At 42.0% G+C, this 20309-nt stretch overlaps 1 protein-coding gene across 1 annotated transcript; it reads left to right on the top strand.

The window, feature by feature from the left end:
• The first annotated feature begins 7130 nt into the window (after positions 1-7130).
• On the top strand, positions 7131-13859 carry paip2b (poly(A) binding protein interacting protein 2B). The gene is made up of 4 exons (XM_084003739.1): positions 7131-7306; positions 11302-11468; positions 12174-12356; positions 12477-13859. Exons 1-4 carry the CDS (start codon positions 7300-7302, stop codon positions 12531-12533), a joined length of 414 nt encoding a protein of 137 aa, XP_083859865.1. The 5' UTR covers positions 7131-7299; the 3' UTR covers positions 12534-13859.
• The last annotated feature ends 6450 nt before the right edge of the window (positions 13860-20309 follow it).

Here is a 20309-nt window from a genome sequence, read left to right as displayed (position 1 = left end):
TGGCGTGGTGGAAGGTTCATGGAAGAATATGCAGCATCAGGCTAAGCACAGAGTTCCCTAATAGAACAGAATTATTTGTTTCATGACAAAGCAGTATTCCTTCTTCTGGATTGGTCGAGTACTTTAATTGGAGTCCACTTCAACAGGCTTGAGTGGTTATGGGGTGCAGTACTTACATCCTTGGTTCAAGCCACACATGACACAATAATAATTATTATACACCATTCTGCCTATAAAACCACACTGTGTGTTTCAGTCGCCCTCCGCTGGGATTTCAGGGTAGTGCACCCTCTCATTTGCTGCTGCCTTTCTTTTCAGCTTTAAGGAGGACATGCGGGTTGATCCACAGTCATTATGAGCTGTGTGGGACAGAGGCTGAGTCAGGCTTTTGAAAATGCTGCACAAATGAGCCATGGATTCTTTACACAGGTGTGGCTGTTACACAAGTAGTGTTCAAGTGCCAGAAAGCTAATGATATAACCTCAATCATCTGTGGGTGCCGCCAATAATCAATGTCCTTTCAGAACACAACCAGAGGATGATGAATGTTGGAGTCTGGAACAGGAAATATCTCACCAACATACGTTTCACCAAACAGTGTCAGGGATTCAGAACAGCTGCCATTACTAAAAACATAGTCAGCTCTTAGATCAATAACACTTCAACACACAGAGAAAGAAAAGAAGACAAGTTTACAACTAAACCCTCCAGCGTAGCAAGCAGGGGTCTATCTCCTGATATTCACTGAATAAATACTATTAAAGTAGACATAAGTCATGTATGTCTGACAAAAACTAATAACATAAACATTTGCAATAAGAAGTCAGTGTACTCCATTGCTCCATTTGTTTGTTTGCAATGTTATGTTACTCCTCTATATTGATGTTACTTGTTTCATACACAATCATGTAACAATGTAATAAAAAGAAATTCCAGCATACAGCAGGAATGTCTAGATCATCTCAATACCATAATTTAGCCATACATTATTAATATTACAATTATCTGTGAGTAGGCACAGGTCACAATTATCCTGCCAAAATGTGATTCATGATATTATCCAAATAATCATCTAAATAAGCTTAGACCTCTTAACATGGCACTTAAACAGACTGGTATCACTTTACATTTAGTTAGGAATCAAATATTGTATTGTGTCACAGAAAAGACACATCATTTTTTAATTAAGATCCTTTTTAGTTAACAATAATAAAATAATCTTGAATCAGATGATCATAAATCATAAGGTCTCCCTGCAGATAAATTAGTTTTGTTTCCTGTATTCACAATAATAATCAGTCTCTATTTCTCACTCCTCTAGAAGACAGCGAGCTGTCCGTCCCGTCGGTGAGAGAGGAGCAGGTTCCTATCGGCAGCGGTCAGATCACCACAACACGCTGCTGTGAGGGTCTTTCAACTTCCAGACTTATTTCATATGATCTTTGTGCAGAACAGAAGTCCAATCTAACAGGCACAAGACCCCGCTCACATTCACATGTTACATTGTTGACTGAGCTGTACTTTCTCTCCTCTCTCTCTCCTCTCCTCTCTCCTATCTCTCTCCTCTCCTCTCCTCTCCTCTCTCCTATCTCTCTCCTCTCCTCTCCTCTCTCCTATCTCCTATCTCTCTCCTCTCTCTCTCCTATCTCTCTCCTCTTTCCTCTCTCCTCTCTGCTCTCCTCTCTGTCTCCTATCTCTCTCCTCTCTCTCTCCTCTCTCTCCTCTTTCCTCTCTCCTCTCTGCTCTCCTCTCTGTCTCCTCTCTGTCTCCTCTCTCTCTCCTCTCTCTCTCCTCTCCCTCCTCTCTCTCCTCTCTCTCCTCTCCTCTCCTATCTCTCCCTCCTCTCTCTCCTCTCCTCTCTCTCCTCTCTCTCCTCTCCTCTCCTCTCCTATCTCTCCCTCCTCTCTCTCCTCTCCTCTCTCTCCTCTCCCTCCTCTCCCTCCTCTCTCTCCTCTCTCTCCTCTCCTCTCCTATCTCTCCCTCCTATCTCTCCCTCCTCTCTCTCCTCTCCTCTCCTCTCCTCTCCTCTCCTATCTCTCTCCTCTCCTCTCTCCCTCCTCTCTCTCCTCTCTCCTCTCTAACTGTCTGTCTCTGATGGAGAACCGAGCCTGTGTTGGAGCTCCGACCGACTTCATACGGCCACGTTGTCAAATATTAACTGTTCATATTGATTACGGAAAGGGGGCAGCGAGGAAGAGGGTTATATTTTGTTTACTTACATGAATCGATGTGGGCGGAGCTTGCGGTCGTCAGGACCAATAGACTCGCGAGGCAGCGTTGACTGACGTGGACTCCAACCAATGACGGAAGTGTACAACTGGACAAACGCGACCCACGACACAACGTTCCTCGTCTCGACGTCTCGCTAGAGAAGCGGTGAATTGATCTCTTTTTAGCCAATAAAACGAGCAAACTGGTAAACGAGACACGTGTTTTTGGCGTACTGGACATTATTGGAGTTTTTTCTTTGTTGAGTGGTTTTGCTGTGACGTCCGGGGCCGGAAAAGAGACGCTGTCCCCCGACAGCTGGTTGGCGGATCCCCCTGTGAAGTTGTGGTGAGTGAGGTGTTGTTGTGGAGCGGAGCAGCTAGCTGGCTGCTACACAAGTAAGAGAGAGACACGCAAACTAACTGGCTAACAACGTTCACTACAAGCAACTACCATATCTAATCATATAATATAAGAGCATATGTCTCTTCATTACTTAATAATGTCCACGGTCGACATGACTTCGGGTGTCGCACCAATGTAAGCCCTCATCAACAATCTGAAGAGAAGACAAACTTTGATGAACACTATGAGAAGGTGTCAAACACACATGGAGGATAGTTGTATAGCCAACAATCACGTTCATGAATATATGAGTCTGCACATGTTGGATTAAGAACAACATACTGTATGATACTTTAGCCACGCAGGCGTTTGTGTTCGGGAGAGTGTAAAAGTGTGGTGGTGGTGGTGTGGCGGAGCTTGAGGGATGTTTGTTCACGTGTTGCGTTCATGTACCCATTACGAGCCCCGACGTTCCCCTCTCCACGTTGCTGTGACGTGTAGTGCTGACTTGTTCATTGGTTACGAACCTCCTGAGGCTTAGAAATGTTAAACTTGACTTTTCACATGTAGATAAACAGCCAACAGGGGACGTTTATTCTTTAGAACCACAAATAGGTAAAGCTATCCAACATTTTAACAACAATAAAGAAGGAAAGTTTTGTGAAAACTCTGGAAAAATAGGAAGTGTTTAATGTTTTATATAATTATCCACAATTATCCTGAACCCCTGGTTGGCAACTACTGGATTAGTTGATCATAAGAAAATGTATTGGTTTCCATAATTGATTCATGATTTAAGTAATTTTATTCAAGCAAAAATGTCAAATGTTAAATGGGTCCAGTTGTAAATGTGAGTATTAGCTACTCTATTATGTGTCTTTGGAAATGGAATAGTTTGTTTTTGTGGCTGTTAATTTGGACAAAATAATGTCCTTGAAGATGTTACTTTAGACCTTTTAATTCATCCTTCACTACTTGATTAAAAGTACTAAATTTTCCAAATTCAGAGCATATCTAAAGAGAAAGGAGAGTCAAAAATATGATCGCACCATTTATAAAGAACTTTGCTTTGTAGTGTAAGGGTGTCTCCGTTTATAGAGGCTTTGCAGAACCAGAAAGGTTGGAAAGGTTGGAGGTGCGGGAAAAAAGGCAGTCTAGAAGGGTCTGGGGGAGGGGGGGTCCTCAGGCAGGTGAGGCTGGACTGGCTACTATGTAAGAAAGTACAGAGACTCGGATTACAGCCATAGACTATCGGTCCATGTGGATTCTGGTGTGAAGCTGCTTACAAAGTTAGCTTCATAATTCGAAGTCAACTTTTCAGCTAAGAGTTGAAGTCGTCTTAGTAGCTGACTGGATTGGTAGCGTGGTTGCGACCTGTCAATCAGGTAAGCCCCGCCCCCTAAAGCATCCCCTGCTTTCTGGTCTGTTGGACTCTAAATGGACCATAATGTACTAAATGAACATCATGCTGGATTGAAGAAGACTTGAAACTATAGATTGAGACCATAAACTCTACGGCTGGGTATCGCCACTTTCCCGAATTGATTCCGATTCACAAGGCTTGGATTCGATTTAATCTCCGATTTGATTTGATTCCATTTCGATTCGGTCAGGGATATTTCAAGGCTTTGCTTTTGTCCAGCTCTTCTCTGTCTTCATAGTTTTTGAATCCGAAATGCAACCACGCATCTGCCTTGCTTGGCGGTCCCTTCAGTGGAGCATGTTTTGGTTCACTACTACGACTCTCACGTGGCCACATCTCGTGTGAGCTCCAGCGCTCCAGACTAACCTTTTACATTGGTCGCACTGGTGCGCCTAACTTTTTCATTTATATGCACCCACCTTTTCTTTACAGTTCCCATAAACACTGGTACTTTCTTAACATATTCAGTCAATGACTATAAATGGGAATAAGTGTTTCTTTTTTTTTAAATAAACTTTTTTTATTTAAATCTCAACACAAAATCAAAATAACCTCCATTGTTTAAAACTAAACTTAAAGGGCCCTAGTTTCGTAGACTAGGCGTAGTCAGCGCGTAGCGCACCTGCGCCACGCCGACCTGCACCACGCCTCCCATCACTCCTACCCCCGCAAGTGGGAAAGAGGGAGGAGAAGAAGGCGTGAGTGGGAGACGAGGAGGAGACGAGGCGTGGACTGGGATTAATACAGCCGATTCAGATCTTCACCAATCAAATGAGCTCCTCTCCTCACCTTTAATGCGTTAGGGGAGGTTCAGTGCAAGTTCCGTCACTTGCGCGCTATCATAATAATAACAATGCCCATATTATAAAAAACAGGAGAGAGAGAGGGAGATGTTTTGGTCTGAGAGGCTGAGTTTCCGTTACGCGTGCCATCCGCCTTTGATCTGACGTCAGATGTGACGGGACAATCTATATAGATATACATTCATGTGTTGATTCAATTAGTTGCATTAAATAGTGTTTGTTGTGATTATTTATTGCATTTAAATGTGCCTGGAACTGTGGAGGTCTCGGTGACGTGTGCGCACTGCGCGCCGTCAGCCAAACTTCCACTCCGCCGCTGCTCGGCTCACCAGCACCTGTCTGGTTGTGTTTCTGGTGCTTTTGAACGATTCTGAATGCCGATGCTCAACAGTAAAAGCAGCGTCCCAGCCTGGCTCTGGCCGGACTCTTTGGAGTAAATACATCATGTTGGCAAACCTGAGCCGACTCAAATGACCGGTTCTTAAAACTACGACCGACCGTTGAGACCGGACCGGCATCTTACGGTGTGAGGGGAGACAGGAAGTGAAGTCTAACTCTGTTGATGATGTCGTGTCTGTGCTGTACAGTTCTCTTCATCGTTGTCGCTCCAGGAGAAGCAGGATAACTAGTTTCACTCATAGCATATTAAGACACAACATTCAGCGAAGAAGAGACCGGTAGTTCTTCTGCGCTAACGCTACACACATAAACAGACCAGTTAGATATTCGATGCATCGGTGCGACCAAGGAACATATTTCACTGATTTTTGGTCGCACTCTGGAGCCCTGCTGGCCATGGGAGACTAACGGCGGGACTTCACGCATCCACGGGAAAAGGCATATATTAAAAGATCGATCCTGGGGTTTTATTAATCGATACTGAACATTCAAATGAAGACCGATTTTAAGCACTAATAAACTCATCAAATGAGAAGTTGGGTCATAGGGTTTTCTCATAGGCTTCAATAAAATCTTACTTATTTTTGCAAATAGAGGCGTCGCCCCCTGATGGCCAACAGAGAGAATTCAAGTTTAAGAATGGAATCTTGCACCTTTAACTGATAATGGAATAAGTCTAGCTGCAGCACTGGTAATGTGTGTTTTTTTTTTAATTGACAATAGCAAAAACAGAAGAAGTGGTGTTCTACATGTCAACAAGCTCAAACTAATGCAGTACAACCTTCCTATAATACATCCATCTAAGTCACAAAATATTAGAAACCCAGCATAATGCAATAGAACTTACCAGAACCACAACTATATTGAAAATGATAAACGTAGGGACTGGGACTTCTAACCAAAGATGAAAGAAAAATAATATCTATTCCAGGCTGTCACTCTGAGCCTGATATGTGTGATATTTGTTGATCGGATGGTAAGGGGAAAAAATGGAACCACAGTCCACAAATGGTATAATTTTGTCAACAGAAAAAATAGAACATCTCTTTTTTCACATCAGAATAGACAGCAGAGGAAAGAGGTCATGATGTACAGTGTTTTGCTGCCCAGAGTGCATCAGAGCTGGATCTTGTTCAATCTCAGGATCTATCATCATCACGCACTTTTAGCCTCTAGGGGGAATAACAATGGAAAAACTGGTGGAATATTACCACATGTTTGTGGTGTAGCTGCTTGCATATTCGAACCATGTCTGTTTTTGTGCATCACTGCAAATATTCTTCTACACAATATATGAACATCAATACTCTGACTTAAGTCCATTTTTAATTTGCTCCCCTCACACTTTGTCTATCTGGCTGTATCCTAAGTACTAATATTTGTCCATGTCAATGCTGTTTATCTTTCATGTTCTGAATATTGTCCCTTCCCCACATATGGCATTATTCAAATTAATTCAGACATCTGAGCTGGGGTTAGTTGATAAAGTGGTTAGTTGATAAAGTTGAAATCACAATATCAATAAGTATTTCCCAATATCCATATGGAGAGATCATCATAGTCAAATGTTTGCAATATTCCACATAAAATACTAAAAGCGATGTTTAAAACACTGTCATGAAGTACATTAGATCATGATGTATTGGTAAAATTACAGTTTGCTCAACGCTAGAGCTGAAATTATAATTAGTTAATTGATGAATCTGTATTTAAGTTATTTATCAATAGTGTATTAACCCACAAATGGGCTGATTTTCAGCTTTTTCATTTAATTGTATACTAAATATCTCGGGTTGGGTTTGGTCGAATAAAACGATACGTGAATACTTCAGGTTGGGTTGTGGGAATTGAGATAGGCAGTTATTTTACATTTTCGTATTACTTTAAGTGAAGTTGTAGTAATTCCCACATGCCTGATAGACCATGAATGCAGCACCAGACCACGTGACCGACCCATCTTTCTAACGTTAGCAAGGTGGCTAACAGGATTTAGCTAACTTGAGCTACGTTGCAACGCACCACAGTAATCCCCACTGGAGAAACGACGAACACGCACTCCTCGCTGTGCACTTATTAAAACTGTGTGTAAGGTAACACTTCGAAGCGAAAAGTGAGAGCACAATGCCAGGTAACGTCGACTTGTAAACGCGTGGAGGTTCGTTTTGTGTGTGTAAAGCTGTTGTAATCCCGGAGCGGAGGCTTGTTGTGTTGACCTGCTTCAGTGATGCTGCCATGCTGTAGCAGCGTGCTAGCCGATAGCTGAGCAGCCGACTTTGTTTGGCCTCAAGCATCCGGACGGTAATGGAGTTTGACCTCGCTGTGTGATTTCGCGTTATAATGTCGTACCGTGTTCCTTGCATTATGTACTTTGTTTTCGTTTACGCTGTTTTTACGCAATATCACTTACCGAGTTGAGTGGGAATAATCTAGCCCGCTACCCTTTGTTGTGACTGGGATAGCTTTCACCTTAGGCCCGACCATTGACAGCACAGCTATCTGGATCTATTCGTCTGCAGCTACGGCCAACTAGCTACTTAGCATGAATGTTACCTCGGCTAAAACCGTCCAATCCATTTACCAACTTTCCAGGTGGACCTGTACACCTGGTTTAGCCCGTTAGCGTTAGCGCTCAGAAGGTGTTAGCATGCTATAAGCTACTACGACACGTCTTCCATTACATATACTAACTGTTACATTACATAATGTGCTATGAAGCGGGTTTCTGTGTGTTCAAAGCGGCTGTGAAGAGCAGTTGACGGAGTTGCACAAAGCTCTTGTTAGCTAGCTGTGTTTCCCGTCTTCTCTCGTGTTTTCGCTCTTCAGTTTGGAGATTTGTTGAGATTTAAGTTTTTTTGTCCTCCACATTCAGATACAAACATGTACTTGGGTTCTTCTAACAGATTGTCAAGTCGTATTAAAACAATAGATTCATCTGCCGACATTTTAATGTGAAGTTTAATATTTTATCTTTTTATAAACTGTGTTTAATGGTATTAGTAACGTTATCTACGCGTACTTTGTTTTCTCACTAATTTCCTTATTACAAAACAGCTGGCTATTGATATTTTTTTATTCAAGTTATGTTTTAAGGCATTCAACGAGAATTATATTAATTATTGTTTAAAGTAATGTATTATTTGTGAAATTTTTATTATTCTGTAAAATGTCAATCTTTTTGAAATGTCACCGTGGCCCAGAGGCCCCGCTGACATTGTCACATTGCTTATTTCTTCATCCAACAATATATAATCTACAATGATTTAACAGAGTGAGAAACAGCAAGTCCTCCTTTTTTACAAGGTGTAACCATTAAATGTTTGTCATTTTGTTTTTTAAATTAAACTATTAAGTGAGTAATTGGTAACTTTTAATCTGTAAAGTGGCGTACAACAGTAAAACAAATGTCCATCATAGTTTCTCAGAGCATCACGGTGTTGCTTCAAATGTTTTTGTAAGTTCGCCAACCATATGGTGACATTTCGTTATTTTTATAACGGTAATGATCTCATTTCTAGGCATAGTTTGGCATATTGTCATTTTAAATATGTGATCCACTTCTCAAATCCAACAAATATGTAGGTCTTAAGGAGAGATATTATTTCAAAATAGATGGGGAAATTCAGGTAAAGGATTTGCAGTACATTGACATTCATTATTGACATACATCAATCATACAGTGTGTGATTGGTCATCAGGAACAACCAATCAAAACATGTTGACATCATCTACAACTAGAGTGCAACTGGAGGTGTTTCACATGAGGTTGTTTGACTCAAAACTTCAGCTCAATAATATCACATTTTGTGTTAATTTCCTCTGAATGTTTATTTTCTTTATAATCCTACTGAGGTGCTGTATTTACCTTTCCACTGTTCTTCACCCTCATCATATCGAATCAAATCACACTCTGCTCGCAGGCATGGAGGATGCTAGGCTCTGCTAACTAAATATTACATGGTGACCAACACATGGTTATGCAACATGGACATATTAAGTGCTACATACAGTACATAATGGTACAGTACTGGCTGTTTTCTTGTTCACGCTGATTCACCCGCATGCACTCTTGTGTCACCTGGGCAGAGAAATGTCCTCTGAAAGACTCTGGAGACTCAAAATCAATTCATATTCAACTAGTTTGGATTTGCATGGTCATTTTTAGCTTCATGGATTCAACAAATCACTTTTTTTTTTTTTTTTTTAAGAAATCTTTCAGTTTGCGATTGCTGTATAGACGTCTTGGCTAAACTTTTGATGTTTGTCTCCCATGCCTGATAATCTCAAATTATATGCAGCACAAGTTTTGTTCAAACTGTCTTTGTTGATTTCCTAACATTTTTATAGGCTGCAGTAAAATTGAGTTTGAACACTTTTACAAAATTAATCCTACATGCTCACTGTTTCCTTGCCGGACTATGATTTGCCCTCGTGGCTAACGTTTCATGCAGTCTGCACTGCATCATTAGACTGCTTTATCGTTGCTGACAGACAGACAGAAACACTGACAGCTTCTAGTCTACTAACCTACTTGCATGTTTATGTGAACGGCTCTGAAGGACAGCTTGTCCGTAACAGTCACTTTGTTGGGTTGACGGCAACAATAGGTGGCAAAGCAACGACATGTCTTTAATTTGGAAATGGGGTTCTTACTGTGAAGCTGCCGGGAGTCGTCCTCCCAAGACATAGTGTGTCTGCATCAGGCTGACCCTGGGGCTGTGTGCGGTTGAGATCATGGCTTCACTCCCCTCCCTCCCCCCTCTCCCCCCTCTCCCCACTGCAAGGCCTCGGTTGAGTCATGACACGTCTGTTTGAGCTGGCCGGCAGTCTGAGGATTATGTCATTATAGTGGGCATTTCTCATCGGAACGGGTTCTGTGTCACAGAAGAAGGGAAATAATTATGACACCATTTTTTCATAATTAAATATACAATTCTTTTTTCTGATATTAGTAAATCCTGTTGTGTGTGTATGTATGTTAACAGTTTTTGCCAAGGAAACATTATACAGGAATCACTCAACAGTTTTTTAAATGAAATGAAAATAAAATGCTACATTTGATTTTCAGAGCATTAATACAGCAGTAAACGGTTATTAGCCATGTAAAAATATAGTGGAGTAATGTGTACCTGAGCAGAGAATGTCCACTGCCCCTCTGTTTGTGTTGTAATCTGAGCTTGTTGACATAGCCAGGCCAGCTGTGCATGCATTTTAGTGTTTGCTAGTTGCATTTTAGTGCTTGCTAGTTGCATTTTAGTGCTTGCTAGTTGCATTTTAGTCTATGCCAGTTGCATTTTAGTCTATGCTAGTTGCATTTTAGTCTATGCTAGTTGCATTTTAGTGCATGCTAGTTGCATGTGTGGCCCACTGCACACCGATGATGACTGATGGCGTCTTCATAAAAGCGTATCGACTTGGATTGAAATCTTCCTAGTCATGATTCTTTTGCTCCACGTATGGAATCTAATCTTTGTATGGAAATGAGCGTTGATATTGTGCTTTATTTTCTCTTTTTATTAGCAAAATCCAACTGATTTAACACTCTCGGTGATCGGTTGCCTAAGAATGTCTGTCGCTATATGTCTTCATGAGTGTGTAGATATTCCCTGTTGATGCTGTTTGCCGCAGCACTGTAATTCACCAACCTGAAACAGTTGATTGGTGTCTGTATAATGCTGACGACTCTATTAAGCCTTCAAGACACTCATTTTGGTGTTTGCGGTAAGAATAGTCATTTTGGAGACCAGGATCAATCACAGCATGTTCAGATCATGAGATGGGGAACGTTTTTCATTAGCGGTTTTGTTTGAGTAATGAGACGCGATGAAAACTATTGTACCCATGGGTGCAGCTCTTCAGCTGTGGCTAAAATGTAATTGAGATGTAGTTAATTTGTTCAGTTTGGCTGAAACGGTTGAACTCTGATTCTGATCACTTCATGTAAGAACAACAGCCAATATGACCCAGCTGTAGGCTAATGAACAGGAGATGAATCAATGTGCTATGGCTTCAAGGATGGAACAAAATTATGACGTTTTCCTGGTGTTTAAGTTTTTTTTGGGAGCTAGTATGTTCCAGTTATTACATCCTGACCAACTCTTATGCAACTCTTGTGTTCCCATGCAGAGCCGGCTGAGATGAGCGGTCCAGAGGTGGCCAAGACACCAGGAGGTGGCGCTCCAGGCAAGGAGGGAAAGGAGCCGGTGGCCAATGGGCATGCAGGGGAGGGCAGCGATGCCAACCCATTCGCTGAGTACATGTGGATGGAGAATGAAGAAGAATATAACAGACAGGTTTGTGCTCGTACTATGTTTTAAAGCACACCATGGACAATTAAAAATGATCAGGCTCCAGTCCTCTTTAGCAATTGAGACCTTTATTTAATTTGTGCACATCTTGTTATAGTGTCATTCTACTCTCATCCCTCTTGTCTATTTGGTTCCCCCCAGGCCACAGTTATTTTCAAAACAATTTTCTGTTTCAAATGTCCGTATCTGCCTCTCAAATCCATTATCAGTCAAAATTTGTAAATCACATTTTAAATGTATTTATGCAGGGAGACCTTGTGATTTATGAGGCATTCTTTAAAGATTTTTTGATTGTTGTGAAGTATGTTCACAAAAAAGATGTGCATCTAATCTGTGATGTACTATAAATAATAGTTTCTTAACAAAATGTTAAGTGATTCCAGTTTGTTTTAAGCATATTCTGATGATTATTGGAATAATATTGTTATTGTTAATTATTTTTAGCAGGATAATAGTGACATGACATATTAATTTGGTCCCATTCCTAGTTCCTGTAGAAATGCCTTCTTCCAATAATCAGTGCCCTTTCCAGTGTTCTGTAGCTGGACCTCTCAAGTCTTTCCTCTTGCTTGCCTGGATGAGTGACGTAATCTCTCACATATTTATCTTGTGTCCATCCAGCCCCTTGCTCTTTCCCCACCCTTACATGTAGGCCACTCATCTTAATTCTGTCCCCTCTGTCGTCTCCAGGTGGAGGAGGAGCTGTTGGAGCAGGAGTTCTTGGAGCGCTGCTTCCAGGAAATGCTGGAGGAAGAGGACCAGGATTGGTTCATCCCTTCACGTGACCTCAACAACCAGGGCATGGGGCAGCTGCAGCAGCAGCTCAACGGCCTGTCCGTCAGCGATCACCACAATAACCTGGAGGAAGTGGCGGTGAGTCAAGAGATCCATTGATTTCACAACAGAGATGCTCACTTAGAAATGAGTGAGCCCTTGTTAGTTTGAGTTAACAGGAATATGTCCTTACATGTTCCTCCATGTCTTTTTCTGCAGAGGAAGAGCATCTTGAATCCTGAAGCGAAGGAGTTCGTCCCGGGGAAGAAATACTAGGAGTCCCCCTCACCCCCATGGAGCCTCCACACGCACACACATATGCACACACACACACGCGCACACACACCAGTTCTCACATATTCTCAGAGACTCTGGCGGCCACGGCTGCACACACACACAGATTCACATTCATTCATTCATACACACACACACACACATACTCCTACACACTTGAAGTCAATGGCGTGCTGGCAGGCCCAGTTGGGGGGTGGGGGGATTTCTTTTTCTTTCTTTCTTTTTGTTTCTTTAATCTTTTTATTTCCTGTTTGTTTCTTGTAAACTGAGGGACATTGGGAACAGGGGTGGGGGAGGGGTGTAATACCAGCACCGCCCTACTGCGGGCGCTAGCTCATCATTGCATTTCAGATGACACTGTTGATGTTTACAGAGCGTGCAGATCTCCTTGAAGTCCCCTTGGAACTGAGGCAGCTACTAAGCAGTGATGGCAGGACAAAACATCCAGTAAATGAAAAATAACTGCACATGCTTATTAATTTGTGTGCTGTCGAGATTTGAAAAACATCGTCAGTAGGTTGAGGGTCGCCATGACAGTGAGGTTAGAGAACGACTTATATTTCAGGGGACTTGATCAGCTTCTGCAGCTGCTCTGTTGTCATCAGTCAGTCAAACCCGTTAATGTTTGCTCCTATTTTGTCATAAGCTCCTTGTGACATCACAGCTCTCGTGCATCTAGAAATGCAGGTTCTTATTTGTATCTGCGGCGGCTTCGTTCCAAACCAATTACAGACCCGCCCTCCCTGCATGCGTGTTTTGAAGTGATCTTAACAGACATGGACAGGCGTAATCGTGGATATGAAGTTATTTTCCCAATTTATGTGGAAGTCCATGTTTATCTTTTGTCCAGTTTATTAGAACAGAAGTGTGAGTTTCTCATCATGCATCAAGTTAAGACAATAGTATAAAGAGAAGGTCAGAGATTTGTGAACCTTAAATCAGTTCTCAATGTTTTAGTTTTTTTGTTCACAGCTTCATCCTTCAGTTCTATTTGGATTTGTGAGGTTTGGTGAACAACCTTGTTACAGGGGAGTATTTGGTCTGGAACTCAGCAACTGCCTCTTTCTGCCAGAACAACTTGGTTTGTCCAGCGTCAGATCAAGTGTCCATATCCAAATCAGGTTTTCAAATAGCCTCTCCTCCTTTTTTTTTCTTCTTTTTTTCTCTTCATGTTTTTGAGGATCAGGAATTTTGTGTCTACTGGGTACAGTAACCTGTGGTGTCCATTCAGTCCTGTTTGTAGAAGGAAACGTGAGGGGACAATATTGTCACGGCCAATCAGAATAAAGCAGTATGGATCACATGGCAGACAGTATGGCTTCCTTGCTGTTCTTCTTTTTCTAGGTTGACATCTTTTGAGGAAGTTCTTTTTAACCACAAGTGTTTGTTGTGGTCTGAGCTCCCTGAAGCATCGCCCCTCAGAGTATAATCTGTTAAATTGTGAGCCGATAGGAGAGAGTTGTATATGTGAGGATGCTTCCGGAAACCCAGATTCTAATCAACATCATCAACTAGTGGGTCCGTTTTTCTAGTGTTGGGCTGAAAATGCAGAGGCAGTATTGTCTTGTTGTGATGGGAACATGAACGCTGTTTGTGCCACGCTTCATCTGTGGTATTAAGAGTGACAACGATGTCTTGTGTATTTTACAGTATTCCTGTTAAGTAGACACATGTACGTGTACTTCAGTGACTTCAGAAGTATGTGACGAGAAGGCTCCTCTTTACATCCATGCAGCTTTTCTCAAGTGTGTTCTTAACCATCCCAGCGTAGAGCAGGACATCTGGGTTAAAATGGAACTTCCTCACACAGCTGTTGAATGGCGCCCTGGTGAAGCCAATAGGAATGTCCGCCAGGTGGATTGTACAACATGAAATCATTTTTGGTGATTTTGTTTAGACGCGTTAGATGACAGAAGCTGTTTAAAAATGGAAAAAAAGGTCCAGAAGACACAGAGTATGAATTTCAATACAAATAAAAATAATGAAAAAAGAAGAATAAAGATGCAAAAGACAAATGCTCTCTGTCGGTCTTTTGTCCCGTTTGAACACGCACTGGACGAGCCCTGAGAACCAGTTTTAAACTTGAGTTTAAGGGGTCACTAAGGTCGTCACACCAGATTATCTCTGCTCTTTAACTGAGAATGTGATTAATCATCTTCATCTTCTTGAATATTAATAATTAAAAGAAAGCAACTAGAGAAAAGTCCTATTCCCCTTATATTTCCGACGTGGCAGCACCAACACCCCATTTTCATCTCTGAACAGTTTTTCACCACACAGATGTAATCATCAGTTGAATAAAATCTGAGTACAATTAAGGTGGAACTACCACCGTATGAGGGCTCGTCCTACGCTGTAGCTGTTTGTTGTATCGATCTGATTTCTATTAAGTTATTTCTGTACTTGTAAGACGACGTTTTTTTGCTATTTTTATTTTGACTTGAGTAAAGAGTGTGAGTCCGTCTTCCTGACTGCTGTGTGCACATTTCACCATCTGCCACCAGATGGTTGTGACTCATCCTCACTGCTGTGTCCTGAGGGGAGATGCCCTGACTGCTGCCACTGTCACAAAGCATTTTTCAGATGTTGCCACGGCCTGAAAAGTATGGAGGACGGAACGAAGAAGCAACACTCGTTCACATTTATTGCTGACATGAAGTCCTTCTAACTGGTTCAAAACACAATGTTTATTATTCTGGATTAAGACATGCTGAGATTCTGAGTGAAGGATAAATACGGATGGCCATAGTGACTGCCACTCTGCTGCATGTTAGGCTGCGGCCACTAGGAGGAGACACACAAGGTAACGGATGACGCATTTACAAGGAAAAGCCGAAAGGCTACACACACCCTCCGTCGACCTCGCTGACCTCAGTGTACCTGGCTCGGCCGACGGGGGCTCAGCGGTAGGGGGTCTGCTGTATGGGGACGAGGGAGGGCAGGTTTGCATGTTAAATACTCAGAACTCTGTTTCTCATGCTCAGCTGAGAGCGAGGAGAAAGAAGGAAATAACGAGGGCCGTGTGAGAAGAAACTAATTATTTTGTAAAAATGTGTTTGTGTTAGAAAGGAGACTAGCCTTGGCTTGCCAACTACACTGAGTATGAAGGAAGGTGCCGTTTCCTTCCCATAGCAGCTTCCAAGCCCCTGAAGTGGTAAAGCATCCCAACCTGCAGCGTCTGATCAGAGGTACATCAACAAAGCTCTATCGCAGGCAGCTCGACTTTAACCTCATGTGAAGACTTGAAACTAGAGATTGAGACCATAAACTCATGTTTACAATGTTTACTGAGATAATTCATCAAGAGAGAAGTCATTTTCTCATAGACTTCTAGACAATCAGACTTCTTTTTGCAACCAGAGGTGTCGCCCCCTGATGGCCAGTAGAGAGAATGCAAGTTTATGAACCTGGCGGTTGCCACCTGGTTTTAAGACGCAAACATTCATAACATAGTATGTTAACACAGTAAATGTTCAACATTTAGGGAAATACACTGATTTACTTTCATGCTAAGAGCCAGATAAGAAGAGCTGTACTTATGAGTGCTAATTATACCTGCTTAGCACTGATGTTAGCATTCAGCTCTGGTTAGGAATGTGCAGCACATTAGTAGTCACACATAGACCTGGTGGTTGGAGACATATGACTACCCTCTTTACTGACAATAGTCTGTCATCTCTATGTTTTGTCATTATTTCAAGACTTTCTCTCTTTGGTGATTGCACAGAAAAGAGCACATAAGCACTTTATACACCTAGACATCATCACAACACAATTAAGCCCTATGGCTTATTTTCGTTGTGGTCCTCCGTAGCATAAAAACAAACATTATCAGGGAGAAATTAAAAAATACAATTTAAAACAATTTAAAACAAGTGCATATGTTCTATAAGACCTTCTTATACACTTATTTACTTATACAATCAGTGTTTTTACAAAATGAGAATCAGCAAGTAAACGAGGCAGCAGAACAGTTGAACCTATGAAGTAGAGAATAGAAGATAAAATAAAATTTCAGCTAGTTACTGTATATACAAACAAAAATCGGTTTAATGTTATTTTGTAGCTAGCTTCTTAAAGCTCCTTTAAAAGCAATCGGAGAAGTGCTTGTTTTAACCTCTTTAGCTAATTTGTTCCACTGCACTGCACATAAAACTGTTTTTACCCAAAGCGGCAGGGTGCGATGTCCGTGAAGCTACCTCCAGTGTAAACCAAGAAATGGCAGCATAGTCAATATGACTCTGGACCAGGGCTCCAGCCAGCATCCCAAGAACAGGGCTAAAAAAAGTAGCTTGCTGGCTAGAAATTTTAGTCTTTGGTTAATCGTCATTTCTTCACCAGACAGGCATTTGTCCAAAATACAACGAGGTAGTTTATTGACTGTTGTTTTTATTGCACTCTCTCCCATCCTCCAAAACCTGGTTCCATTGACAACCTCATTTTGCCGCCGAATAAAATGGCTTCAGCTTTACCCAATGGAGGGACAGTCTATTTGCTGATAGCCATTCACATGCCTTCTGCAGTTGAGCACTAAGAGTGTCCTCAACCACTGTTTGGTCTCTGTGAGCTGTCAGCAACACCAACTCATCTGTGTAAAGATATAAATCACAGGAAACAGCAGCTTTGAAGTCATTAATAAATAACACATAAAATATGGGGCCGAGGATGCTTCCCTGCGGCACTCCCCATCCCAGTGTTTTCTCACTTGACACCGTCCCATTTAAATCGACCACCATGTCAAAGGCTTTCTGTAAATCCAGCAAAACCATACCGCAGGAGTTCCCAGTCTTTTTCCTTTTTGGTTCGGTCAGTTAGGTGTACCAGGCAAATCTCTGTGGAGCGTGCTTTTCTAAAACCAGATTGAAACTCAAGTAAAAGGTCCTTTTTAAAACTAAAATCAACATTCTGTTCTAGCCTTTCCATTATTTTTGACAGTACACTCAAAATGGATACTGGTCTGTAATTGTTTGGGTCATGTTAGCTTCCCTTTTTATATAATGGTATCACCCTTGCCTTTTTTTTATTCGGATGGAACTGTGCCTCTTTTAAAGCTAGTCTGTGCTTGGTCTTTACTGTCTTTGTTTTGAAATAACCTGACCTTGTCACATAACCCATGGGGCAAGTATGTCTCTGTGTGTGACAGGAAGTTATTGTACCTTTGATTGTGATGAGTGGACTCGAGGCCACAGGAAGGTGGAGCAGGAAACAGCAACACACTCATATTTTAAAGTGCCCAAACACAGAGCGGCTTCATGGACATGATGGTCCTGTCCTCAAAAGTCCAGTCTGAAGCAACAGCAGGCTGGAGAGAAATGGCTCAACTAAACAGTGAAAGCAACTGGTGATGTTCAGAGACAACATGCCAAGATGAAACAAAGCAACCTTCCTCACTTCCTCATAGAGAACACCAGTCTTCTGCTTCGGCTCATCTTCTGCCTCCTGCTGATCCAACGCAGCCGCCGCTTAGATGTTCCACCAACAACACATCTCTTCTCCCTGCAGAGGAAAGGCCCAATCTCCCTCATAGCGCCCCCTTCCTGTGTCTTGGCGTCTGCCAAGGAGGAGTCAACAACCTCGGCCTCATGAGGAGAGAGGATGCCGAATGGATGCAAGAAGGGGAGAAGAGGGAGGCTGAGGGATGGAGGACTGAAGTCAGGCACGCTGGTTAGAAAGTAAAGGACACGCGTGGTTAGGGTTCACCTGTGAAGCTTGATGCTGTTGGTGGTCTTGTAAAAGTATTGCTGAGATACAGACTGATTCATGGGGTCCATCCATGAAGCAGCAGCTGGAGCTTCAGTTCTGGGCTCCGGCTGGTGGAGTTGTAGGCCAGCTCACTGTGGAGTCTGGAAGGTAAATACATGCTTCGCTCCCTCCAGTGTCAGGAACAGTGCTCTTACCATTCATACGTGATGGAGGAAGCAATGACATCCATACAGCAATGTAAAATACTCACAAATCTCACACATTTAAAGTAGTATTAATACATTGTACTTGAAATAGCAAGTGAAAATACTCAATTAGTTGCTAATTACAGGTTTGTTTTTTCATAACAATTTCAGAAACTGGCGCCTATTTCTGAAACTCTACACTGTCAAACCAAAAACACCCAAAATATCTGAGACAGTATGGCATCATCACAACATGAAGCTCCACAAACCACCTGAACACTGATAAAACAACCTTTAAAACATGATAACCTTTGCATTCCCATTTGAAACATGCTGTAAATATTGTGAAGACAAAGAACAGAATCTGACTCACTTTAAGTAAAGATGACACAAACATACGTCCTGTATTGTACCGTGAACAACAACATGTAGTATATTTCTGTTCCAGCCCTCTAACAGCCCAGATCTGAAGCCTGTTTCAGTGTTAGAGCTCTGACTTCTAGGTGACCTAATGGGCCAACCTAATTATAATCCTGTTGTGTTTAGGAGTGCCCCAGGGCCCTGGTCCACCTCAATGGAGCAGGACTATAATTAATGTTATTAACTACACCTGCTTTCGCCCTGCGATGACGTCAAAGTAGCTGCACAGGTTTTTTCACAGGTGCATTCTGGGTGCAGGTGATAATTGAGGGCAGGTATTTCAGCAGCAGTGTTAATCACACACAGACTTTTAGTTCTGAATAGTGTGTCCAATGTAGATTGTTGTGTGTCATTATTTATCAAATTATTTATCAAACACACACATGTCATGTGTGTGTTTCATGTGTAGTGAAAAGTAAATGTAATTCTTGAATTGGAGTGAAGTACAAGTAGAAATACTCGAGTACACAACAACTAGCTCAAATGTGAGTAGATGAGCTCATCAGCTGAGTGGCTCAGCTCCACATCAATACAGCCTCTTCCAGCTCATCCCTACCTAACCCTACAGTCAGCATTCAGGGACTTCAGGACTACCTCTTTGTTTCCATTGATGTCTTTACATTCACATGTTCGGAAACACAGCTTCATATAAATGATAGCTGGCTCCATGTGTGTGAATAAGAATGAATTTGTTAATAAGTGAGCCATAAGAACCAAACTGCAGCTGCTTCCAGGAGACCAGACATCTGCTGACATTTAAACAGGTTGAAAGATAACGTGCAAAGCAAGAAGTATCCCTGAAAGTTTGGGTGGAGCCTTAATCGGCTTCATAGAACGAGACGCTTTGTTCTGCACTGTACCATTAGAGGAATCTTTGTAGAAATATGGATAATAATTAATACCTGAATGAATCACTTTATTTTATTGACATAAAAAAGCCCATGGTTGTGAGAAAATCATTAATGATGAAATAAGAATGTAGATGCTTCTGCTAAACAGAAATCATTCAAGATGGACATGGCATGAGCTGCCGACCATTTCTAGTGTCGTTCTACTGCCAGTGTGTGTGTGTGTGTGTGTGTGTGTGGGGGGGGGGGGGGGGTTGAAACTTGGAAACAAGGCACGCTGGTGCATGTTCCTACATGCTAGACTCAACACTGTCTGGGAGCCAGTGGAATGTTCCTGCTTTAGATTTCAACCATGTTCATGTTGATTGTAGCAGCACACACGGTCACTCGTCCTGACTCATCATTCCTCCTGCTGTCGTTCATGTCCACCATCATGTGTGAGGTGATATTCAGTGGATAGAGCTCACAGAAACGCTGCTCGACAGTTAAACAGGAAACCCGAAGCAGCCTTCTGCAGTCTCTAATTCAATGACAAGTCTGAATTTGCCTAATAACTCCCCCAGCACCGCGTACGTGGATGATTATTAGTAACATAGCACATG

The sequence above is a fragment of the Eutrigla gurnardus genome (assembly GCF_963514095.1).
Source record: "Eutrigla gurnardus genome assembly, chromosome: 23".
NCBI lineage: Eukaryota > Metazoa > Chordata > Actinopteri > Perciformes > Triglidae > Eutrigla > Eutrigla gurnardus.
This window is presented reverse-complemented; position numbering and strand designations above follow the sequence as displayed.

Coding starts and splice junctions, on each gene's coding strand:
- paip2b (XM_084003739.1), top strand. Junction 11,469..12,173: donor AAGAAGAATATAACAGACAG/GTTTGTGCTCGT, acceptor TGTCGTCTCCAG/GTGGAGGAGGAGCTGTTGGA. Junction 12,357..12,476: donor ATAACCTGGAGGAAGTGGCG/GTGAGTCAAGAG, acceptor CTTTTTCTGCAG/AGGAAGAGCATCTTGAATCC.